The sequence below is a fragment of the Theropithecus gelada genome, chromosome 14 (genome assembly GCF_003255815.1).
Source record: "Theropithecus gelada isolate Dixy chromosome 14, Tgel_1.0, whole genome shotgun sequence".
In the NCBI taxonomy this organism is placed as follows: Eukaryota; Metazoa; Chordata; class Mammalia; order Primates; family Cercopithecidae; genus Theropithecus; species Theropithecus gelada.
In genome coordinates this window covers 10,797,499-10,822,626 of record NC_037682.1, presented here as the reverse complement: position 1 = coordinate 10,822,626, position 25,128 = coordinate 10,797,499, and the positions used below count along the sequence as shown (strand labels likewise).

General features: G+C 51.5%; 1 protein-coding gene across 1 annotated transcript; it reads left to right on the top strand.

Moving 5' to 3' along the window:
• The first annotated feature begins 9,912 nt into the window (after positions 1–9,912).
• Positions 9,913–25,031, top strand: SPINDOC (spindlin interactor and repressor of chromatin binding). The gene is made up of 6 exons (XM_025356505.1): positions 9,913–10,357; positions 14,325–14,654; positions 14,736–14,885; positions 15,042–15,167; positions 15,315–15,515; positions 24,235–25,031. The coding sequence occupies exons 1-6, from the start codon at positions 10,231–10,233 to the stop codon at positions 24,444–24,446; spliced, it is 1,146 nt and encodes a 381-aa protein (XP_025212290.1). The 5' UTR covers positions 9,913–10,230; the 3' UTR covers positions 24,447–25,031.
• Positions 25,032–25,128: the final 97 nt, after the last annotated feature.

The following is a 25,128-nucleotide window of genomic DNA, read 5'->3' as shown; positions in this document are numbered from 1 at the left end:
GGTCTCCCTGGTACCACTCTTATCTCCATAAAATTTATCTATTTATTTATTTATTTAATTTTTGAGATGGAGTCTCTCTCTGCCGCCCAGGCTGGAGTGCAGTGTCTTGATCTCAGCTTTCTGCAACCTCCACCTTCTGGGTTCAAGCAGCAACTCTCCTGCCTCAGCCTCCCGAGTAGCTGGGATTACAGGTGCCCACCACCATGCCCAGCTAATTTATTTCACTTTTAGTAAAGACGGGGTTTCACCATGTTGGACAGGCTGGTCTCGAACTCCTGACCTCAGGTGATCCGCCCACCTTGGCCTCCCAAAGTGCTGGGATTACGGACGTGAGCCGCCACACCAGGTCCATGCTTTTTTTTTTTTTTTTTTTTTTTTTTACATGGAGTCTGGCTCTATCACCCAGGCTGGAGTTCAGTGGCGTGATCTCAGCTCACTGCAACTTCCACCTTCTGGGTTTTAAGCATTTCTCTCTGCCTCAGCCTCTTGAGTAGCTGGGATTACAGGTGCTCGCCACCATGCCTGGCTAATTTTTGTATTTTTAGTAGAGATGGGGTTTCACCATGTTGGCCAGGCTGGTGTTGAACTCCTGACCTCAGGTGATCCACCCACCTTGGCCTCCCAAAGTGCTAGGATTGCAGGTGTGAGCCACTGCGCCCAGCCTATCAGGCCCATAAAATTTTCAAAAAAGGGGGTGGGATTTGGGGAGAAAATGCAGTGTCTGGAGTATTAGTCAGCTTTTTGCTGTGGCAATGCTGTGTAACGAACAACCCTGGAACTTAGTCATTTATGGCAGCAAACATTTCTTGCTTACATGTCTGTGGGTCAACTGTTGGCTGTACTAGGCTAGCTGGGCTCAACTGTACTTGGCTCCAGACTATGAGTTAGGTGCCAGTTTATTCCAGGTGTCTCTCATTCCAGGACCCAAGCTGAAGAAGCAGCATTTCCCTAGGGCATGCTCTTCTCAGATGGATAGTACAAGCACTAGAAACCAAGCCCATACCATACAATTATTCCAATACCTCAGCTAGGTACCTCTTACTTCATGTCTGTTCATGCCCCATTGGCCAAGGCAAGTCACATGGCCACGTCCACAGTCACGAGGGTGGGGAAATACTCACTGTCGCATTTGAGGCACTGAAAAGCAAGGTAATGGGTCTGGACATATAATCTAATTATAGGAGGGGGTGGGATAGTTGGAAATAATAAGCCAACCAACCCAGAACAAATGCTTGCCATTCTTGCTCTATGAGACCTTTAGGGAACAGGTCAAGAAGCATCCATCAGGCCAGGCACGGTGACTCACACTTGTAACCCTAGCACTTTGGGAAGCTGAGGTGGGAGGATCACTTGAGCTCAGCAGTTCAAGTGGCAGAACATGGCAGAACCCTGCCTCTACAAAAAAAATACAAAAATTAGCTGGATGTGATAAGATGTGCTGTAGTCCCAGCTACTAAAGGGGCTGAGGTGGGAGAATTGCTTGAGCCCAGGAGGTTGAGGCTGCAGTGAGCCATGTTCGTGCCACTGTACTCCAGCCTGAGTGACAGACTGAGATAAACACACATAAAAAGATGAGAATCTATCTATTTTGTCTAATTCTGCTGCATTAGCATCTTGTGCTTTTTTGGTTTTTTGGGGTTTTTTTGAGACGGAGTTTTGCTCTTGTTGCCCAGGCTGGAGTGCAGTGGCGCAATCTCGGCTCACTGCAACCTCCGCCTCCTGGGTTCAAGCAATTCTCCTGCCTCAGCCTTCTGAGTAGCTGGGATTATAGGTGCACGCCACCATGCCCAGCTAATTCTTTGTATTTTTAGTAGAGACGGGGTTTCATCATGTTGGCCAGGCTGGTCCCAAACTCCTGACCTCAGGTGATCCACCCGCCTCGGCCTCCCAAAGTTCAGGGATTACAGGTGTGATGGGGTCTTATTATTATTATTTTTTTAAGACAGAGTCTCACTTTGTTGCCCAGGTTGGAATGCAGTGGCACAATCTTGGCTAGCTGCAACCTCCACCTCCCGGGTTCAAGCAATCCTCCTGCCCCAGCCTCCCAAGTAGCTGGGATTACAGACACCCACCACCATACCCAGTTAATTTTTGTATTTTTAGTAGAGATGGGGTTTCACCATATTGGCCACGCTGGTCTCGAACTCCTGACCTCAAGTGATCCACCCGCCTTGGCCTCCCAAAGTGCTGGATCATGCCCGGCCGGGTCTCTCCTTAAAAAGTAGAAATGACATTTTAAATTCTGATTATACAAGCAAAAAAATATCAGATGATACAGGGCACTTTAACAGAAAAGTAGGAACAGCTTCCAGGAATTCTTACGCCCACCAAGCTGACTCGCCTTATTTTATTACACCAACATGCAGAGCAGAAAGTCATTTAGCGATACGACGATGTCCACAGTGCCTAGCACTGAACACACACATGGGCAGAGGAGGAGGAACAAGGTTTGAAATGTTCAGAGCTAGAAGCTAGTCTGTGGGAATTAGTGGCCCATCTCCTGCCATATGGAAAAAGACAGGCTGCAGGAAAGAGGGCATGGCTGATGTACACAAACAGAAGTAGAGACTGGGGGTGAAAAGAACTTCCTAGTAGTATTTACGTCCTGGGTCCGGTTATTCCTAAAGTTGGCCTGTATCCCTGCCCTTCCCACAATTGGGCATTCAGCCCTTCCTTGAGTTCCATGAGCCAATAAATCCCCCATTTTGTTCAAGCTAGTATATTTATTTATTTATTTGTTGAGACAGAGTTGTCTAGGCTGGAGTGCAGTGGCACGATCTCGGCTCATGGCAACCTCGGCCTCCCGGGTTCAAGTGATTCTCCTGCCTCAGCCTCCCAAGTATCTGGGACTACAGGCGCCCGTCACCACACCCAGCTAATTTTTGTACTTTTAGTAGAAACAGGGTTTCACCGTGTTAGCCAGGATGGTCCCGAACTCCTGACCTTGTGATCCACCCACCTTAGCTTCCCAAAGTGCTGGGGTTACAGGCGTGAGCCACTGCGCCCGGCCAATTTTTGTATTTTTAATAGAGATGAGGTTTTGTCTTGTCTTCCAGGCTGATCTGGAACTCCTGACCTCAGGTGATCCACCCGCCTCGGCCTCCCAAACTGCTGGGATCACAGGCATGAGCCACCACACCCAACCTTGAGCTAGTTTAGATTGAGAGTTCTGCAACAAGCACCCTAAAGTGTGGCCACCAAGCTGGTGCTAACACCACAGTTTCTGGGCTGATAATGAAACTATAAAGATGGACAAAACCTGGACCTGCAAACAAATAATTACAGCATGACATGCCAAGTTTCATAATAGTGGTGTTCCAATGGATGTGGGGCCAAGAGATGGACTTCTGACCACATGCAACAACTGAATTAAATTTCACCGAGGAGTGCTAAGTTTTAGGGACTGAACTGATATCAACATTGTTGGTAGGTTCTTATTTTTCTTCTTTTGGATAACTTCAGGGTAAGTTGGCAACAGGATTACTGAGCTAAAGGGCATGGCTATATATTTATTATGGTTTTTGCTGAAGACCACTAGATGCCAAGCCAGTGAAGACTGAAGCCCCCCTGCTCTTGCCTAGACTTCAGACAGCCCTTTCCTCACTTGGAGCTGGGTCTAGTCCACTTGCTACAGCAGCCCACCCATATTTCTTTTACTTTTTCTTTGGTTTTTTTTTTTTTGAGACAGAGTCTGCCTCAGACTCCCAAAGTGCTGGGATTATAGGCATGAGCCACCGCACCCGGCCCCATATTTCAATATCCCCACAGCTATCCCCACTTGAGGCAGTCCACTCACTGTCTCAGCTTGTCACTGGGGTCCTAAAACGCTACCAACAATAAAAGCTGTGCCAAAAGGAAATGCTTCCTCCAGCTTGGGCCTCTACCCTAGGGGACACCTGGAGCAACTATTCACTGGGACAGAAGTCATTGGTTCTCCACTCTTCCTGTTTCCAGTCTGTCCTGCCCCATCCTAAGAATCTCATGTCTCAAGGCCAAATTCACTAAGTCAAAAGATGAGTGACAGACATAACTTAGATTAGTAAGGGTCTACCCTCTCTCCTCCACAGGGAGCTGTCTCAACAATTAAGATTCCTGGGCCGGGCGCGGTGGCTCAAGCCTGTAATCCCAGCACTTTGGGAGGCCGAGGCGGGTGGATCACAAGGTCAGAAGATCGAGACTATCCTGGCTAACATGGTGAAACCCCGTCTCTACTAAAAATACAAAAAAAAAAAAACTAGCCGGGCGTGGTGGCAGGCGCCTGTAGTCTCAGCTACTTGGGAGGCTGAGGCGGGAGAATGGCGTGAACCCGGGAGGCGGAGCTTGCAGTGAGCCGAGATCACGCCACTGCACTCCTGCCTGGGAGCACAGCGAGACTCCCTCTCAAAAAAAAAAAAAAAAAAAACAATTAAGATTCCTGGCTGGGCGCAGTAGCTCACACCGATAAATTCCAGCACTTTGCGGGCCTGAGGTGGGAGGATCGTTTAAGCCCAGGAGTATGAGACTAGCCTGGGCAACATAGGGAAACCCTGTCTCTATAAAAATACAAAATGGGGCCAGGCGCATTGGCTCATGCCTGTAATCCCACCACTTTGGGAGGCTGAGGCGGACGGATCACGAGGTCAAGAGTTCCAGACCAGCCTGGCCAACATGGTGAAACCTCATCTCTACTAAAAATACAAACAATTGGTCGGGTGCAGTGGCTCATGCCTGTAATCCTAGCACTTTGGGAGGCCGAGGCGGGCGGATCACTTGAGATCAGGAGTTCGAGATCAGCCTGGCCAACATGGTGAAACCCCATCTCTACTAAAACTACAAAAATTAGCCAGGTGTGATGGCGGATGCCTGTAATCCCAGGTACTCGGCTGAGGTGGGAGAATCACTGAAACCTGGGAGGCGGAGGTTGCAGTAAGCCGAGATCATGCCACTGTACTCCAGCCTAGGAGACAGAGTAAGACTCTGTCTCAACAACAAAAAAGAGCTCTTTTAGACTTGCAGATTCTTTTTCCTTTTTTTTTGAAAGAGTCTTGCCCTGTCGCCGTAGGCAGGAGTGCAGTAGCACAATCACAGATCACTGCAACCTTCAACTCCCAGGTTCAAGTGATTCTCATGCCTCAGTCATCAGAGTAGCTGGGATTACAGGGGTGCGCCACCACACCCACCTAATTTTTTTTTTTTTTTGAGACGGAGTCTCACTGTGTCGCCCAGGCTGGAGTGCAATGGTGCGATCTTGGCTCACTGCAAGCTCCACCTCCCTGGTTCATGCCATTCTCCTGCCTCAGCCTCCTGAGTAGCTGGGACTACAGGCGTCCGCCACCACGCCCGGCTAATATTTTGTATTTTTAGTAGAGACAGGGTTTCACCGTGTTAGCCAGGATGGTCTTGATCTCCTGACCTTGTGATCCGCCCACCTCAGCCTCCCAAAGTGCTGGGATTACAGGCGTGAGTCACAGTGCCCGGCCTTTTTTTTTTTTTGAAACGGAGTTTTGCTCTTGTTGCCCAGGCTGGAGTGCAATGGCCCAATCTCAGCTCACTGCAGGCTCCACCTCCTGGGTTCAAGTGATTCTCTTGCCTCAGCCTCCTGAGTAGCTGTGATTACAGGCACACGCCACCAGACCTGACTAATTTTTTGTACTTTTAAGAGAGATGGGGTTTCACCACGTTAGCCAGGATGGTCTTGAACTCCTGACCTCAGGTGATTCCCCCACCCCAGCCTCCCAAAGTGCTGGGATTAGAGGCGTGAGCCACTGTGCCCGGCAATTTTTTTTTTTTTTTTTTGAGATGGAGTTTCCCTCTTGTTGCCCAGGCTAGAGTACAATGGCGCAATCCCGGCTCACTGCAACCTGCGCCTCCCGGGTTCAGGCGCTTCTCCTGCCTCAGCCTCCTGAGTAGCTAGGATTACAGGTGCCCACCACCACACCCGACTAATTGTTTGCATTTTTAGTAGAGACAGGGTTTCACCATGTTGGCCACACTGGTCTCGAACTCCTAAACTCAGGTGATCCAACCGAATTGGCTTCCCAAAGTGCTGGGATTACAGGCGTGTGCCACCATGCCCGGCCACTCAGCTAATTTTTGTAATTTTTGTAGCAACTGGGTTTGGACATGTTAGCCAGGCTGGCTGCGAACTCCTGGCCTTAAGGGACCCACCCGCCTTGGCCTCCAAAAATGCTGGGATTATAGGTGTGAGCCACTGCACCCGGCCCTAGATTTGTTGATACTTTAACATAGGTTTTCATGATATATCACTCTTCATATACATAAAAATGAAAATGTAGGCAAAATAAATTGGTTGGGGTTGTCAAAGCCCTGTGACCAACGACCACCAGGAATACACCTGTAACCAAAATTAGGTTTAATTTGCTGCAGTGAAGGAGAATACATCCCAGGGATACCCTCAGGGCGCCCTCAGGAAACTCCTTAAATTTGGCCTTGTTCCCATAGTTCTATGGAGGAATTAGGGATATGGAACTGGTTCAGGATTGAATACTGTCAAGAAACAGGGGCAGTTCAGAAACTGGGTATCTTTTTTTTTTTTTTTTTTTTTGAGATGGAGTCTCACTCTGTCACCCAGGCTGGATTGCAGTGGCACGATCTCGACTCACTACAACCTCTGCCTCCCGGGTTCAAGTGATCAGCCCACCTTGGCCTCCCAAAGTGCTGAGATTACAGGTGTAAGCCACCACGCCCAGCCTGGACTACAGTAATTTTTGCTAAAAAGAAGTAGCAATTGCTCCAAAAAAGGTGAAGTCAGGCCGGGCACCGTGGCACACACCTGTGATTCCAGAACTTTGGGAGGCTGAGGCACGTGGATTGCTTGAGTCCAGCCTGGACAATATGGTGAAACCCTGTTTCTAAAAAAAAAAAATTTTTTTTTTAAAAAAGGCAAAGTCAGCCAGCAGTGGTGGCTCATGCCTATAATCCCAGCACTTTGGGAGGCTGAGATGAGCAGATCACCTGAGGTCAGGAGTTCGAGACCAGCCTGACCAACATGGAGAAACCCTGTCTCTACCAAAAATGCAAAATTGGCCCGGCATCATGGCGCATGCCTGTAATCCCAGTTACTCAGGAGGCTGAGGTTGTAGTGAGCTGAGATCGCACCATTGCACTCCAGCCTGGGCAACAAGAACAAAACTGTTTCAGAAAAAAAAAAAAAAAAAAAAAGGCCAGGAGCAGTGGCTCACGCCTGTAATCCCAACACTTTGGGAGGCCAAGGCGGGTGGATCACAAGGTCAGGAGTTCAAGACCAGCCTGGACAAGATGGTGAAACCGCGACTCTACTAAAAATACAAAAATTAGCCAAGTGTGGTGGTGGGCACCTGTAATCCCAGCTGCTTTGGGAGGCTGAGGCAGAGAATTGCTTGAGCCTGGGAGGCAGAGGTTGCAGTGAGCCGAGATCGCACCACTGCGCTCCAGGCTGGGCGACAAAGTGAGATTCTGTCTCAAAAAAAAAAAAAAAAGGTGAAGTCACTTTGTGGTCATGAAATGGCCTCATCTGTGTCTCATTCTAAACATAGCTTACCTTCTGCTGGTAACAGCACAGTCTAAATGCCAGAAAAGCCATCTTTCACTTTCCTGATAGTTCTAAAACTTCAGTCCTAAGCTTCATATTGATGTTGATTATAGAAAGCATCGCCATTTGAGGGATATTAAAATGTGGGGGAAATCATTACTCTAGCTTGGATGAAAGATTCTTGCTGTATTACCTTGGGCAGGTAATCTAACCCTGCTCTATAAGCTGAGAATAATATGACCTAAAAGAAATAATGTCTACTAATTGGATAGCACAATACTGGGTGTATCACTCAAGGTTCAACAGGAAAATAGGGACCGCTTTTTTTTTAGACAGTCTAGCTCTGTCGCCCAGGCTGCAGTTGAGTGCAGCGGCACGATCTTGGCTCACTGCAACCTCCGCCTCCTGGGCTTAAGCGATCCTCCTTACTCAGCCGCCTAAGTAGCTGGGATTACAGGCACACACCACCATGCCGGGCTAATTTCTTCTTCTTTTTTTTTTTATGGTAGAGACGGGGTTTCGCCATGTTGGCCAGGCTGGTCTCGAACTCCTGACCTCAAGTGAGCCATCTGCCTCAGCCTCCCAAACTGCTGGGATTACAGGTGTGAGCCACTGGGCCCCACCAGGAGGGAACCACTTTAAGTATTGAAAACAGAGAGAATGTAATGCAGGGTTTTGGTGACATGATTAACAGGGGTAATGGGAGGTCTGGAAAGCCCAGCAGGGGACAGAGAGAGGCAGTACAGAGATTAGCAAAAGCAAGAAGCTGTCCCTCCTAACCTGCAGGGACAAAAAGAGGAGGCCGACTGAATAGAGCCCAGGGGCATGGATCACCCTACAGATGTTGGGACCACAGCTACCTATCCATGAGCTGGAGCCACAGAGAGGCCTCATCTGCTGCTGGAGATGTCATCTGAGACTGAGCAAGAGAGAGAAAGAGAAGAAATACCCTGGTTTTTTCTTTCCTCCTGCCTTCTCTTCTACTGCCACTGCCTCCCATTGGCTACACCGAGCGAGGCCTGAAGCCAGATGCTCTGGGAGCCTGAGAAACTGCCCCCTACAAGACTCAGCCCACTGCAATCTAGAGCAGAGCAAAGAGGCACGGAAGGGATCTGTAGCAAACGGTAGAGGATGACTATTCAGTAGAAATAAACAGGCTTGGTAAAACCTTTATTGTAAAACCTTTAAAATACCGGACACACTTGCACACAACAAAATAATTCCCTTAAAAATAGACAGCAAGGCCGGCTGCGGTGGCTCAGGCCTGTAATCCCACTTTGGCCGAGGCGGGCGGATCAGGAGGTCAAGAGATCGAGACCATCCTGGTCAACATGGTGAAACCCCGTCTCTACTAAAAATACAAAAATTAGCCGGGCGTGGTTGCACGTACCTGCAGTCCCAGCTACCCGGGAGGCAGAGGCAGGAGAATCGCTTGAACCCGGGAGGCGGAGGTTGTGGTGAGCCAAGATGGCGCCACTGCACTCCAACCTGGTGACAGAGGGAGACTCTGTCTCAAAATAATAACAATAAAAAAAATTGACTGCAATCCATATAGACTAGTTCACACCTCTTCTCATACCCCCATCCTACTACGCGATTCTGAATACTACTGTGTCTGGTTTGATATAACGACCTTTGAAGATGTTTTTTCAGTGTCAGACATTTTGCATTTTCTGAGCTGAAATCTCATGAGGGTTGCTATAGAAGAGGGAGATGCACATTCCATGTCACAGAAGTAAAAGCTCACCCAGAGTGTGGTTATAGGGAAGCAATGTCATGGCAACTGGACTCTGGTCTTGGGGCTCTCAAGGGATTGCTGTATGTCCTTGGAGAGGGTCACAAAATCTCTGGACTCACGTGTAAAAAATGGAAATCATACCCATCAGGGTGGTTTACGTCCGCTCACAGTCCACTCCGCTCCTCTTCTTTGCCTTCCCAGAAAGGTCCGAAATGGTTTTTGAAAGAAACGATGAGCCGGTCTAATAAAACAGATAATGTGCCCATGGCCACAGAGCCGGCACATGAGAAGGAATTCGGTCTCTACGCTTCCATACCAAGGCCCTTTCCACTCCCCCACCGCTTCTCTTCCTGCCCGGGGCATCTGCTGGCGGAGGAAGGCTTATCCACGGAAAGGCAAAAGCGACTCCGGATCAAAATCCGGGGGCACCTGGTAGCGCTCTCCACGCCAGCAGAAACGCCCAACTGACTTCTGAACGGAGGGAAACCCCCGGGCTTGGCCAGTCGACTAACACGTCCGCGGTGCGGGTTTTGGGGGCCCCTCTGCCTCCGCGCACTGGGCGGCCCCGGGTCCGCTCGGCCCTTCCCGCCGCCTCCTGGGTCGAGGGATTCCAACGGGGCCGCGTGCCCGGGGCGGGGCCACGCGCGATTGGTCGCGCGGGATCGGGGGCGGGTCCGCGGCTGGCCGGCCGGGCGGGCGCCGACAATGAGCCTCCATAAAAGGGAGCGGCGGGGGGGCAGGGGCCCCGGATTGAGCCCTCCCCGCCCGGGCTCCCGACGCGCCGAGGTCTCGGGGAGGCCCGGACGCGCCGGTCGCAGCGCCGGCCGGCGAGCGGCAGGCGGGCAGGTGGCGGGGAGGGGGCTGCGCGGAGCGGGCAGCGGGCCCGGCGTTGTTCCGGCCAGGAGGCGGGAGGCGGTTGCCGGCTGCGCGGCGAAGCCTGCGCGCCAGTTCTCCAGCCACCGCTATCGCCCACGGCCGCACCATGGCCCTAAAGGCCGAGGGCGCCGCACTCGACTGCTTCGAGGTGACGCTCAAATGCGAGGAAGGGGAGGACGAGGAGGAGGCCATGGTGGTGGCCGTAATTCCGCGGCCCGAGCCGATGCTCAGAGGTGAGGATGGAGGGGATCCCACTTCCGCGTCACGGTGCGGGGCCGGGGCCGTCCCTCCCCAGTCGGGTCCGCGACCCGGGCACCTTCTCATCCCCTTCATCCTGGGGCCCAGGCTTCCCTCTCGGATCTGGGTCCAGGACGCGCTCTTGCACCTCCCCCACCATGGTTTGGAAGCTCAGGCCTCCTCGATTTTCCCCTCCCTCCCCTTTTCCCCCGCCCAGGGTCTGGAGACTTCGATCCACGCCCCGCACGCTCCGGATCTTCCGGTGCCCAGGCGCCCCCTCTCCCGGGCCCAGCACCGGAGGCCGGATCCCCAGAGGCGCTGGGTGGTTGAGGCCGCCGTCTCACGCAAGCACAACGGCCGGGCTGTGTTCTAGGCCGAGGGGCGGCGAAGCCTATAGGCCCGAGGCTACAGGCGGGCGCCGCTGCCGACCTCCAGGAGAATTTTAAGGACTCCCCGAGCATGACTCTTTCCTGCCCACTACCCCGCTTCATCCCCATTCCCGGGCCTTCCACTTGCAGGAGCCACAGGTGTCAGGTTCTGGAGAGAAGGGATGAATGGGACTGCATACAACAGCTAGTTTGGAAAAGCAGTGCAGTGCTAGAATGAGATTAGCTTTGGGAGGGGATGGGAAGAACAGTCTGAGAACACTCGCTCTCCCCTCCCCCTTCACCGATTTCTAGTCCTCAGGAACTTGCAAACCATAAGAAAACAAAGAGCCATCTTTGTGGGAGACTTAATATGCATGAAAATGCAAATATCTTTCCATTCTCCCACCCGCCTTTTCTTTGGGGGGACAGTACCCAGAAGAGGTTGAGAGCAGCAAGGCCATTCATTGAACCTCAGCCGAACAGAATGATGTCTGTCTGCACTGCCTCTCATCCTTTTTGGAACTGGAAGGGTTATAAAATTCATGAGGGAAATAAAGGTCACCTCCCTTCTCGGAGCATGTAGTCCAAAAGACAGGTTGTTTTCCTACTTCTGCTAATATTTGCTGAGTGTTCACTGGGCATTGTCAGAGGCTGTCTCAGTTAATCCTCTCAACCCTGCAAGGGTGGCCTTACCCCCACTGTTAGGGTGGGAATAGACAGGTGAATTCATTCAACCAATATTCACTGGACGTCTACTTTAGGCTGTTTAGGCTAGTGTTTTTAGGCTGGGAAGTAGTAGCAGTAAACAGAGCAGCTGAAACCTTACCCTTGAAGAACATATATATACCAATGGCTAAAGACAGAGAAATAGGTTCATGTATAGTATGTTGGGTGGCAATAAATGGTTCAGAGATCACTGAAGCAGGACAAGGAGAAAGGGGGAATGGGTGTTTAATTGGATGTATCGAGTGGTTCAGAAAGTGTTCTCTAATAAGGTGAATTTTGAGCACAGACCCAAAGGAAGTGAGGATGCCAACCTTGCAGATATCTGCAGGAAGAGCATTTCAGGCCGAATAGCAAGTGCAAAGGTCCGGCAGCACAAGCTGCTGGAAAGATTTCAGTGGAGAGTGGAAGAAAGATTGAATTCAAGGTTTTTGGCCTGAGCAACTGGAGGAACAGCCTTCCCATTTTCTGAGATGGGGAAGGCTGCGGTGCTCATGGGAAACTGGGAATGAAAGTTTGAATATAATTAAGTTTGAGATGCCTATTTATGACATATTCAAGTGGAGAGGTCAACTAAGCAGTCAGATACATGAGCCTAGATTTCCTGGGAGTATCTGGCTAGTGGCGTAAACGGAAATTGCCAGCAGGCAGACAGTGGGATGAGAGGGAAGTAGAGAAGTGTGTAAGAACTGAGTCCTGGGAAACTCCAGTGATGGCAGGTTGGAAACCGAGTCAGTCCCTCATCACACATTACTAAATGTCACTGCATGCCAGGAGATACGGATACAGATGCCAGAGATACAGATGTAAAACATCAGAAATCTGTGTGGTCATGGATTCTCTTTTTTTTTTTTTTTTTTTTTTGAGATGGAGTTTCTCTCTTTTTGCTCAAGCTGGAGTGCAATGGCACAATCTCGGCTCACCACAACCTCTACCTCCCGGGTTCAAGTGATTCTCCTGCGTCAGCCTCCTGAGTAACTGGGATTACAGTCATGCGCTACCACACCCAGCTAATTTTGTATTTTTGGTAGAGATGGGGTTTCTCCCTGTGGCTCAGGCTGGTCTCGAACTTGCAACCTCAGGTGATCCGCCTGCCTCGGCCTCCCAAAGTGCTGGAATTCAGGTGTGAGCCACTGCACCTGGCCATGGTCATGGATTCTATGGTGTGGTGAGGAGACAAGCAGTGAACATCCCAAAAACAAGTATCAGGTGGTGATGTGTGCTGTGTTGGAGATGATCCATAAGGGGAATGGGGTGCTCTGGTGAGGGGAGATGGTTCTTCAGCAACAACCCAGAGGAAGAGAGGGAATATTGAGAAGAGATGAGGAAGAACCAGCACACGTAACTGAGAAAGAGTGCCAGGGAAGCAAAAGAAGAACCAACAGAAGGTCATGCCCTAGACGCAAGTGATGAAAATCAAGATGGAAGAAGTGATGGGCAGAGGATGAAGTTGAGAAACTGAGCACAGAGTTTAGCGCTGCTGACTTGGGTGAGAGCTGTTTTGGAGGACTGGTAGGGAAGAAAGCCGATTGCACCTGAGAGGTCAGGTTTTCTGCCCATGGTCGCATGAGAGATAGGTAGAAGGCATATCTTGTATCTCTTTCAGACACCACCTCTTGTATCCGTGCAAGCCGAGGCTCCTATTTCTAATACCACCTCTTCCATGCAGCCCCCAGGTGTTAGGGCCTCCTGTGTTTTAATTTTGTCCCATCTTCTCTGGAGGGTAGGAGAGAGATGCAGCCGTGAAGGATCATGGGCACTTCGTAAAAGCACTGAGCTTCTGATGCGGGTCTAAGGCTGCCTTCCTTGCTGAACTGGAAAGGGCTGATGCTCTGTGAGAGCTTATGGTCTGTGTGCACAAAGAGCAGGTATCAGGCAGCAATTGGAGTGGAACCATGGCTGTAAATGCTCTGTGAGCACTGAGAAGGGAGGCTAGTTCTGAGGGGACGGGGTGGCCTTTAGAACGGGCACGGTGGCTCATGCCTATAATCCCAGCACTTTGGGAGGTTGAAGCAGGAGGATTGCTTGAGCCCGGGAGTTCAAGACCAGCCTGGGCAACGGAGCAACACCCCATCTGTTAAACAAAATTTTTGTTGTTGTGAATGAGCTGGGTGTGATAGCATGCATCTGTCTGTAGCCCTAGCCAGTCAGGTGCCTAAGGCTGGAGGGTCCCTTGAGTCCAGGAGTTCAAGGCAGCAGTAAGCTATGATAACACCACTGTACTACAACCTGGGTAACAAAATGAGTCCCCCATCTCTTTAAAAAAAAAAAAAATTAGCCAGGCGTGGTGGCACTCACCTGTAGTCCCAGGTGCTTGGGGGACTGAGGCAGGAGGATCGCTTGAACCCAGGAGGTCAAGGCTGCAATGAGTTGAGATTGCACCATTGCACTCCAGCCTGGGTGACAAAGTGAGACTCTGTCTCAAAATAAATAACATTTAAAAATTAAAAGAATTTACCTTCCTCACCCTCAAGAAAGCGTAGAAGTCAGATGTGGATGAAATCTATTGTCAGGGATTGGGTTTCCGGAAAGCTTCGCAGGGACAATGTTGCCCAGCCAAATCGGTGGTCTGGACAGATGTGCAAAAGCTGGAGACCTGCAAGAACGCAGCCTGTTGGGAAAGTATGTGTAGTCCTAAGGTCCAAGACTAGATCAAGAGGAAGTATAGACGCGAGGGTCGTGGGATCCCAGGCACATTGGCTGTGTTGAGTGTGGTGTGTGCCTCATGGGCTCCAGGGGAAGGAAGAAGAACACTTTGGACAGAAATGCTCTCCTCCCCCATCCCACTCAAACCACCGAGTCTAGAGACGTGATAAGCGCTGTTGGTTGTGGGCACCTTTCGTGATTACACCCTTCCCCTCTCCCCTCGCAGTGACCCAACAGGAGAAGACCCCACCACCTAGACCCAGCCCGCTGGAGGCAGGCAGTGATGGCTGTGAGGAGCCCAAGCAGCAAGTGTCTTGGGAGCAGGAGTTCCTGGTGGGCAGCAGCCCAGGAGGCAGCGGGCGGGCGCTGTGCATGGTGTGTGGCGCTGAGATCCGGGCACCCTCGGCCGACACGGCTCGCACACACATCTTGGAGCAGCACCCTCACACCTTGGACCTGAGCCCTTCTGAGAAGAGCAACATCCTGGAGGCCTGGAGTGAAGGGGTAGCCCTCTTGCAAGATGTGAGAGCTGAGCAGCCGTCCCCACCCAACTCAGGTAGTTGGGCCTGGGGTGGGCCAAGGGAGAAGTCGGATTTGTTGGGGCACTGGAAGCTCATTGTGCTCTTGCTCCCCGCAGACTCAGGCCAGGATGCCCATCCAGACCCAGACTCCAACCCAGACCCTGCCAGAATGCCAGCCGAAATCGTCGTTCTCCTTGACTCTGAGGATAACCCGTCCCTCCCTAAAAGGAGCCGGCCCAGGGGACTCCGTCCCCTCGAGCTTCCTGGTTAGTCAGCAGAAAAGCCAGTGAGCCCCGGTGGAGGTGGGGGTTTGGGGACAGGGTGAAATACAGGCCCTGTGTTCTGGGCAAGTATCTTCCCCTGGGGTGGCAGGGTTTGAGGATGGCCTCCTAAAAAGGGTATGAGGTCTTTTCTTTTTGCAGCTGTCCCTGCCACAGAGCCAGGAAATAAGAAGCCCCGTGGTCAGAGATGGAAGGAGCCCCTGGGGGAAGAGCCAGTCAGAAAGAAAAGAGGCAGACCTATGACCAAAAACCTGGACCCTGACCCAGGTGAAAGGGAGGCCCGGGGGAGGCATGGGCTCTGGCGGGTGCTCTGAGGAGATCCGCGTCAGTGAGGATGGAGCAGGGCTCAGGCGCAGGGCGCCTGCAGCTCCTGAGGCTTTTTCACTCACAGTTCCATCCTGTCCTCCCTTCCAGAGCCCCCATCGCCAGACTCACCCACAGAGACTTTCGCAGCACCAGCCGAGGTCCGACACTTCACTGATGGCAGCTTCCCCGCCGGCTTCGTCCTGCAGCTCTTCTCCCACACCCAGCTCAGGGGCCCAGACAGCAAGGACTCACCCAAAGACAGGGAAGAGGCAGAAGGAGGCCTTCCCCAGGCAGAGAGCCCCTCTCCAGGTGAGCCCTCCTGAGAGGGAAGCACAGTGGAGGCCTCTCAGGCAGCACTCCTGGGCCGGGCCTCCACGAGGCTGCTCTGTGGCAGAGCCCAGGGTAGGGGTGGGTGGTGCCCAGGTTTCCTGGGACACGGGGCCGGGACAGGGGGATCTGAATGATGAGGGAGGCTGGTCCGAAAGCTGAGCTTTTCTTTTTTTGTTTGTTTTTTGAGACGGAATCTTGCTCTGTTGCCCAGGCTGGCGTGTAGTGGTACAAGCCCAGCTCACTACAATCTCTGCCTCCCTGGTTCAAGCAATTCTCCTGCCTCACCCTCCCTTGTAGCTGGGATTACAGGTGTGCGCCACCACGCCTGGCTAAATTTTGTATTTTTAGTAGAGACAGGGTTTTGCCATGTTGGCCAGGCTGGTCTCAAACTCCTGACCTCAGGTGATCCACCTGCCTCAGCCTCCCAAAGTGCTAGGATTACAGGTGTGAGCCACCACACCTGGCCAGGTGGGCTTTTCTTAGTGTTTCCTTGTTTCCTGGAATTGGTCATTGGATTTCCAATGACCAAGGCCAGTGTTTCCCAGGAGACTGATACTGATATCCATACATGCAGTTTGTTCTAGCTAGAGCCTGAGGGGTGCCCACCTTACCTTGGTGGTGCTGAGGCCCAGATGGGGCCACTCAACAATTCAGTTAGATGTCCACGGAATAGACGAGATGAGCAGTGGACAGACACCTCCAGGGGACACCAGCTCAGTAAATTGCCTCATAATAGCAGTAAGTGCTTGTGTTGTTTGGTGTCCTACTGAGTTTAAGAAGCTTACATACAAGGCCAGGCGCGGTGGCTCACGCCTGGAATCCCAGCACTTTGGGAGGCTGAGGTGGGCAGAGGCGGGCACATCACCAGGCATGGTGACAGGCACCTCTAATCCCAGTTACTTGGAGGGCTGAGGCAGGAGAATCGCTTGAACCTGGGAGGTAGAAGTTGCAGTGAGATTGTGCCACTGCACTCAGCCTGGGCAACAGAGTGAAAGTCTGTCTCCAAAAAAAAAAAAAAAAAAAGTTACCTATAGTTGATTTGGCCCTTACAAAAATAGCTTGTGTAGAAAGGCAGATGTCCATTCCTTTTTCCAAAAGGGAAAACCATTTCTCAAAGAAATGGTTCCTTCTTCCCCATGGTCCTTATGTCAGTTTCCTATTTGCTGCTGTAACAAATCACACAAATGTAGTGGCTTAAAACAACACACATGGCTTGTGCCGGTAGTCCCAGCCACTTGGGAGGCTGAGACAGGAAGATTATTTCAGCCCAGGAGTTCAAGGCTGCAATGAGCTACAATCACACCACTGCACTCCAGCCTGGACGACAGAATGAGACCCTCCCTAAAATCAAAACAAAACACAAATTTATTTCACAATTCTGGAGGTCAGAGGTCCAAAATGGGTCTCACTGAGCTAAAATCGAAGGTGTTGGCAGGGCTGTGTTCTTTCCTGGACGCTCTAGGGGAAAATCTATTTTCTTGCCTTGCCCAGCTCCTAGAGGCTGCCTGCATTTCTTGGCTTGTGGCCTCCTTCCATCTTCAAAGCCAGCAGAGGCTAGTAGAGTCTTTCTCAGATACTGCCCTGGGTTCCGGCTTATCTGCGTCTTCCCCATTCAAGGACCCTCATGATTATATTGGGCTCACTCAGATAGTCCAGGATAATCTCTTTTTTAGTCCGCTGATGAGCAACCTTAATTTCATCTGTAGCCTTCATTCCCCTTTGCCATGTAACAAAACATTCACAGGTTCCAGGGATTAGAACATGAACATCTGGTGGGGGGTGAGGGGCATCGTTCTGCCAACCACACGTGACCCAGCAGACAGGATTAGGATGAGCCTGGAATGTAGTCCAGCAGGGCAGAGACCGAGCCTAGTCGTCTGTTCACCTCTCCATGCCAAGCATAGTTTATAGGCGGTCAGGAAATGCTTCTTGAAGAAGTGAGTGGGTCAGGGGTGCATGTCTCCTTGTACCAACTTGTCTGAAATGTGTGTTTGGAACTAGAGCCATAGATGATGGCCACGGAGGTGGCTGGAGGCTCTCCTGAGAATAGGGCTCTCGAAAAGCAGTTGTGCTTTTGTTTTTGTTTTTGTTTTTGTTTTTTGAGATAGAGACCCTGCCCAGGCTGGAGTACAGTGGCGCCATCATAGCTCACTGCAGCCTCAAACTCCCAGGCTCAAACTATCCTCCTGCCAGAGCCTCCTGAGTAGCTGGGTCCACAGGCTTGCATCTCCACACCAGGCCAATTTTTAAATTTTTTGTAGAGACAGGTTTTCCCTGTGTTGCCCAAGCTGGTCTCCAACTCCTGGGCACAAGCAATCCTCCAACCTGGGCCTCCCAAAGTTCTAGGATGACAGGTGTGCTTTTTTGCATAAAGAAAAAAGCCTTGGCGGCCGGGCGCGGTGGCTCAAGCCTGTAATCCCAGCACTTTGGGAGGCCGAGACGGGCGGATCACGAGGTCAGGAGATCGAGACCATCCTGGCTAACACGGTGAAACCCCGTCTCTACTAAAAAAAATACAAAAAACTAGCCGGGCGAGGTGGCGGGCGCCTGTAGTCCCAGCTACTCCGGAGGCTGAGGCAGGAGAATGGCGTGAACCTGGGAGGCGGAGCTTGCAGTGAGCTGAGATCCGGCCACTGCACTCCAGCCTGGGTGACAGAGCGAGACTCCGTCTCAAAAAAAAAAAAAAAAAAAAAAGAAAAAAGCCTTGGCTAGGCACAGTGGCTCACACCTGTCATTCCCAGCACTTCGGGATGATGCCAAAGTGGGAAGATTGCCTGAGGCTAGGCATTCGAGACCAACCTGAGCAACATAAGGAGACTCCATCTCTATAGAAAAATTTTAAAATTAACTGGACATGTTGGTGTGCACCTCTAGTCCCTACTAAGGCTAGAGCCTAAGGCAAGAGGATCACTTGAGCCCAGGAATTTGAGGCTGCAATAAATTCTGATTGTACTCCAGTCAGATTGTACCACTGTACTCCAGCCTGGGCAACAGAGCTAGACGGTCTCAAAAAAAAAAAAAAACAACAAAAAAAAAGTCAGTGTATTATACACTCCTTTAGTCACACTCCACTCACCCCTCACAAGGTTTTTCTTTGTATTCACTGCTATAATACTCTTAATTTGGTTGGTATCCTTCAGAGAGAGCTCTCTGTGTGTTCGCATGTGTGCGTAGTTGCTTTTATTTATTTGCCTAAATTTGGGCCCCCCTTTTTCTGATCTCGAGGCAGGCCTCACCCCTTCACATAGATCACAGTTTTAACTGTCTCAAGTTTCAGCTTGAGTCACATTCCATTCCTGGCTCCCTGAGACCGTGTGTGCTGCTTGGACTTGAACGTGTCCCGAGTCTCCTGGTTCTCTCCGGTGGATCCCTGCTCTAAATGGCTGACCTCTTCCACTGTCTAATGGGTCTTCTGGTTTCATTCTCGAAAGGGAGGCTTCATTTCGAGTCCTGGGGTACCCTGTGCGCAAACTCCACCTATCTGGAGTGGTGAGTAGATGAGAAGAGAATCCCTGAGATTGTAGGTTTCTTTGGGGTGAGTGGGCAAAGTCTGAGAGGAAGGGGCTTCAGCAGGCTGCTTGAGTGATCTGAGAGGGGCAGAGGCGATTGTCGGGTGTTGTCAGCAGTGGCAGCCTTCATGGAGGCTGGAGATGCTTGGGAAACCACAGAAGAGACCTAAGTGATTCACAAGTGTTCCTGGAGGCTGTGCCCAAGGGAAGCACCCTGGGAGATGGCGAGAGTGAGACAGCCTTTGTCCTCCAAAACTCTGTGTCCAGGAGTTTAGGCTGGAGGCAGTAAATCTTTAAAAACCACGGCCCCCGTGGTGGTTCTTTGCAGAGCAGAGGCTCTGGACCTGTGGTTTCAGACGGTCTCGCGAACCCAAAGCTTGGACCGATTTCTCAGAAACCTGTGAGGCTTTGACCAGAATGTCTCTACTTTCTGTGTTGTTATGTACGTATTGAAGTTCTCTGAAGACTTTATTTAAATAAAGATCCTGACACTTTAAAAAACATTAGAGGTGTAAAAATCATGGATTTAACAGTTGGCAAAGGCCACCCATGGTCAGGTTAGCTGAGCTGATGAATGTGAATGTGAGGTGGTCCGGGAAGACTAGAACCTTCTAAGGACCTTGCCGGAGAAGGATGGGGACAGTATCCAGGCCAGGAGAGGAGGTGGGCCACAGTGACCCACTGACAAGTAATAGAAAGAGGAGCCTCTCTGTCTCGCTGGTGTTTTTTTGAGACGGAGTCTTACTCTGTCACCCAGGCTGGAGTGCAGTGGCACGATGTCGGCTCACTGCAAGCTCCACCTCCCGGGTTCACACCATTCTCCTGCCTCAGCCTCCCAAGGAGCTGGGACTACAGGCGCCCACCACCACACCCGGCTAATTTTTTGTATTTTTAGTAGAGATGGGGTTTCACTGTGTTAGCCAGGATGGTCTCGATCTCCTGACCTTGTGATCCGCCCTCCTCGGCCTCCCAAAGTGCTGGGATTACAGGAATGAGCCACCGCGCGTGGCCCTCACTGATGTTAGTTTGAGTAGAACCTAGGGATCTGGCTTAGGATACCTTGGCCAGATCCTGTGTTGCAGGCTGGACCAGGGAGGTAGCGGAGTGAGAGAGCGAGCATGCGTGTACATAAGTGTGAGTGTGAGTTTCACAGGGGTGTTTGTTTGTTTGTTTGTTTGTTTTTTGAGACGGAGTCTCTGTCACCCAGGCTGGAGTGCAATGGTGCAATCTAGCCTCACTGCAACCTCCGCCTCCCAGGTTCAAGTGATTCTCCTGCCTTATAGGCGCCCGCCACCACACCCGGCTAATTTTTGTATTTTTAGTAGAGACGGGGTTTCACCATGTTGGCCAGGCTGGTCTTGAACTCCTGACCTCAAATGATCTGCCCACCTCAGCCTCCCAAAGTGCTGGGATTACAGGTGTGAGCCATTACACCTGGCAGCCTGGTGTATTTCCACTCTGCCCACTCAGAACCTTGCCTGCGAGCAGTGTCCCCTGCCCCCAACTCCCCTCCCTCCAGCACCCAGGCTGAATTCCATGCCTTCTCTCTAGCTCATGTAACTGAACTGCTCCTAGCAAAAGCTAGCCCCTGTCCTCATCACTAAAGCTCATCCTACCTCCCCCTTGTCACACTGCCTCTGGGTCTTCCCTATCAGCCTACACAAAGTTATTATTTCTTCCTTCTTAGCCCCTTGTCCCTGTAGCCACTGTCTCATTTGTTCCTGTACCTTTTCAGTAAAGCCGGACTGTGTTTTCTGTAGCAGCTGCCTCCCATCTCTCTGGAATTCATCCTCAGCACTCCACACGAAAATTGCTCCTTTGGCAAGGTCGCCGTTGACTTCCGTAAAATTCAATAGTCTGTTCTTGGTCCTTCTCTTTCTTTTTTTTTTTTCCTGAGACGGAGTCTAGCTCTGTTGCCCAGGCTGGAGTGCAGTGGCATGATCTCGGCTCACTGCAACCTCCACCTCCTAGTTTCACATGATTCTCCTGCCTCAGCCTCCCAAGTAGTTGGGATTACAGGCGCCTGCCACCACGCCCAGCTAATTTTTGTATTTTTAGTAGAGACGAGGTTTCACTGTGTTGGCCAGGCTGGTCTCAAACTCCTGACCTTGTGATCCACCTGCCTCGATCTCCCAAAGTGCTGGGATTACAGGCGTGAGCCACCGTGCCTGGCAGTCCTTTTTTTTTTTTTTTCTTTGAGATGGAGTTTCGTTCTTGTCGCCCAGGCCAGAGTGCAGTGGTGCGATCTCAGCTCACTGCAACCTCCACTTCCTGGGTTCAAGCGATTCTCCTGCCTCAGCCTCCCGAGTAGCTGGGATTACAGGCATGCGCCACCGCACCCAGCTAATTTTGTATTTTTAGTAGAGACAGGGTTTCATCATGTTGGTCAGGCTAGTCTCAAACTCCTGAATTCAGGTGATCCACCCGCCTCGGCCTCCCAGAGTGCTGGGATTACAGGCATGAGCCACCGTGTCTGGCCGGTCCTTCTCTTTCTGATCTGGCGGTTACAGTGGGCCGATCACTCCTTCCCGGAGACAGCTTTCTTCCCTTGGCTTTTCAGGCAGCTGTTCGCCTGGTGTTCTTCCCTCACTAGCTGTTCCTTCTCAGTTTCTCTTGCCGCTCCTTCTCAGCTCCCAGAGTTGGAACATGTCATATCGTTGTCTGCCTTTCCCTTTCTAGAATGTAAGGGCCTGCAGGTTACAGTGTTTGCTTCCTGCACTGTGATATGCACAGTAGCCAGAACAGTGCCTGGCACAGCATAGGCCCAGCTTATGTGTTTGGTGAATGAGTAAGTACTTAAGTATCCCCAGCCATAGGTCAGTGTCCGTACGTGCTCCCTGGGAGATCTCATCCAGGTTCACAGCTTTCGATGCCATGTGTGTGCTCATAATGTCCACCTTGGCTGCTCCTTCCTGGTTCCATCCTCTTTTCCAGTTGCCCAGGTGACGTCTCTACATGGTTGTCTAAAAGATCTCAAACATTGTGCCACTGCACTCCCGCCTGGCGACAGAGTGAGACTCTGTCTCAAAAAAAAAAAAAAAAATCTCGGCACATTGAAACGGAACCCCCAGTCTCCCCAATGCACCCCACCCACAGACTCCACAATCTTCCCTTTCCCAGTGAACAGGCAGCCCCAGGCTTCAGTTTGCTGTGGCCACACCCACACAGTCATCCTCTTCTTTCTCCAACCCAGCATCTGTCCAGCAGTCGATCCTCCAAAACAAGTTCAGAGCTCACACTGGTGTCACCACATCCACTGCCACTGCCCTAGTCGGGGCCTGCTCTCACCTGGTTCCTGTAACAAACCTAAGCCAGGTCTCCTGGCTGCTGAGCTTTGCCCGCTATCCTCTGCTCTCCTGTAGCAGCCAGAGTGTCCCTACTGAGAACACAAGTCAGATCCAGTCACTCCTCTACTCACGGCCTTCCTGTGCTGCTCCTGTTGCACTCCAGATAAAAGCCAGAGCCTTCATGGTGACCAGTGCGCTCCCCCCAGGCTCCTGACCTCTACCCCACACCCCACTCCCTGCACAGGCGCTGGCCTTGCTGTTCCTGGGGAAGCCAGCGTGCTCCACCAGGGGGTCCACATTTGCTCTTCCCTGTGCTCAAAATATTGTTTCTTCACCCGTCTGCCCAGCTGGCTCCTCACTCCCTCTGTGTCTCCAGTCCCCTGTCAGCTCTCTGCTATCCTATCTCCTTTCCCTGGTGTACTTTGCTACTTTGCGTCTGTCCATATATAACATACTGCATTTTTTTATTTGTTTATCCTATTTATTGGCTCTGATAACTAGAATGTGAAGTCCCAGAAGGCCACTTAGGCAGCTCCATTCACCGCTGTACCCCTGGCAATCCAAACCGCCTTGGGCAGATAGTGCTCAATGAATTATTGTCGAATTAATGAACAAATGGGATTCAGTGTTCCTTCAGGGAGCATATAGTTTATCGGGGAGACAAAACAGCTTCTGGGAACACAGAATAGAATTTGGTAGGTGTTAAAAATTCGGTGGCAGCCACTAAGTCATTTTAAATTCCAGCACATTGCACAGCAAAATTGTACCTGTTTTCTCTGCCACATTGTAAATAATCGTGTCTCTAAAAACAGGGTAGAAAAGGAACACACACAAATGAATCCTTCCCAATATAGACAGTGCAGTAGTTGAAATCACCATTTTCTGTTTTTGCCTTTCAATGTAATGTAACTTTTTTTTTTTTTTTTTTTTTTTTTTTTTTTTGAGACAGTCTTTCTCCGTCTTCCAGGCTGGAGTGCAGTGGCATGATCTTGGCTCACTGCAACCTCTGCCTCCTGGGTTCACGCAGTTCTCCCGCCTAGGCCTCCCGAGTAGCTGGGATTAGAGGGGTGCACCACTATGCCTGCCTGATTTCTTTGTATTTTAGTAGATAAAGGGTTTCTCTGTGTTGGCCAGACTGGTCTCAAACTCCTGACCTCAAGTGATCTGCTCACCTTCGCCTCCCAAAGTGCTGGGATTACAAGCAGGAGCCACCACGCCCAGCCCTATTGTAACGTAACTTTTGCACACATCCCTATTGCATGCTTGGTTTTTATGGCTGCGTGCAGCCACGGCAGTCCTCAGTCCTCTTTCGTCTGCCTCGAGGCCAGTGAGTGCCTTCTCCATACTGCTAAGGTGGACGCCTGATCTTGGTGATGTCGGTGTTGACACTCAGGAGATGAAGAGCCTGGTGGAAGTTCACCAGGGGTCTTTTCTCCACCCTGTGTAGTCCCTCATGAACTCCTTGGTGGGCACAGCTATGCCTCAGATTTGTTCTGGGTGTTCCCACCGCATCACCTCTGCCCCACTCAGGCAGAACGCGTTAGGCTAGGATGCCCAGTAAGTTTGAGATAAAATGGAGTTGGCTGCAGGTAGAAGTTATGGGGAGAGGCACGCAGCACCAGGCACCCTGTGCCGAAATACACGCAGGAGGAAGGCTGCCTGGCTTCATGTGGCTTATCCCTAGGGAGGCTGTGAGCCTCATTTTCTAGCCGGTGGCAGTCCTTGATCACCCAGGAGTGGAGCTTCCTGCCATCCTTGGACTTCCCCTCATGCCAGGCACTGGGCTGTGGACATAATGAAAGCCCTGGAAATGGGGGTACAGTTTGCAGAGATTCCAGGGAGCATCCTCGTGGTGGGGTGTCTGGGAGGCTCTGACTGCTCTCTGCTCTCATCCCTGCCCAGCTCCCCCTCCGGGGCTCCGCGGGACACTGGATCTCCAGGTTATCCGCGTGCGGATGGAGGAGCCCCCAGCGGTCAGCCTCCTGCAAGACTGGTCCAGGCACCCCCAGGGCACCAAGCGTGTGGGAGCAGGTGACACCTCAGACTGGCCCACGGTTCTGTCAGAATCCAGCACCACTGTGGCGGGGAAGCCAGAGAAAGGGAATGGGGTGTAAATTCTTGCTTTCCTGGGGAGGGAGGGAGCGGGGGAGGGAGGAGGCAGCGTCCCCCTGTGGCTTATAACTCAGAGCTGCCTGGCTCACCCATCTGGTGGAGAGAGTAGAAACAAGTGCCAGGGCAGGAGGGGGCTGGGGCAACATCCACTGTTATTTCGGGGCACTGAAAAGTGTCTGTTCCTGGCCAGGCCTGAGGTCGGCAAGGGTGGTTGAGGCTGTTGTGCAGTAGGGCACTGGGCCTGTGGAGAACACCTACCCCAGTCCTTCGCTGACCCCCACCTCTCTGTCCCCCGTGACCTCCTCCCACCCTCCCCCCGCTCCCCACCATTCTCCCTTGGCACAGTGCCTTACACAAGAGTGGTCATAAGGGGGTTTGAACTGAGTCCCACTACCTCGGGGGACACCTCCCCTCCCCACTTGTTCAGGCTCCTAAACCAGGAGGCCTCCATTACCTCTTCCTGTCCCACCCCTGCAGAGGCCTGAAGCTGGGCCTGGGCACCCCATTCACTCCTGTTCTCATTTACATCTGTTTTCCTGTTGTATATATCACCTTTGTTGACAATAAATTATTTTTTTTTATTAAGAGTTCCGTCTGGGCCATCATTGGGGAAAGGGGTTTGCTAGCAGGATACCTGGCTGCCTAGAGCAACCTTGAGGGGCAGGAGGGTTGGAAGATGGTCTT

Excerpts from the sequence above, each read along its gene's own strand:
- SPINDOC (XM_025356505.1), top strand. The coding sequence starts at position 10,231 with ATGGCCCTAAAGGCCGAGGGCGCCGCACTCGACTGCTTCGAGGTGACG. Across the intron at positions 14,655-14,735 it reads GCCGTCCCCACCCAACTCAG|ACTCAGGCCAGGATGCCCAT; the intron begins GTAGTTGGGCCT and ends TGCTCCCCGCAG. Across the intron at positions 15,516-24,234 it reads GGCAGAGAGCCCCTCTCCAG|CTCCCCCTCCGGGGCTCCGC; the intron begins GTGAGCCCTCCT and ends ATCCCTGCCCAG.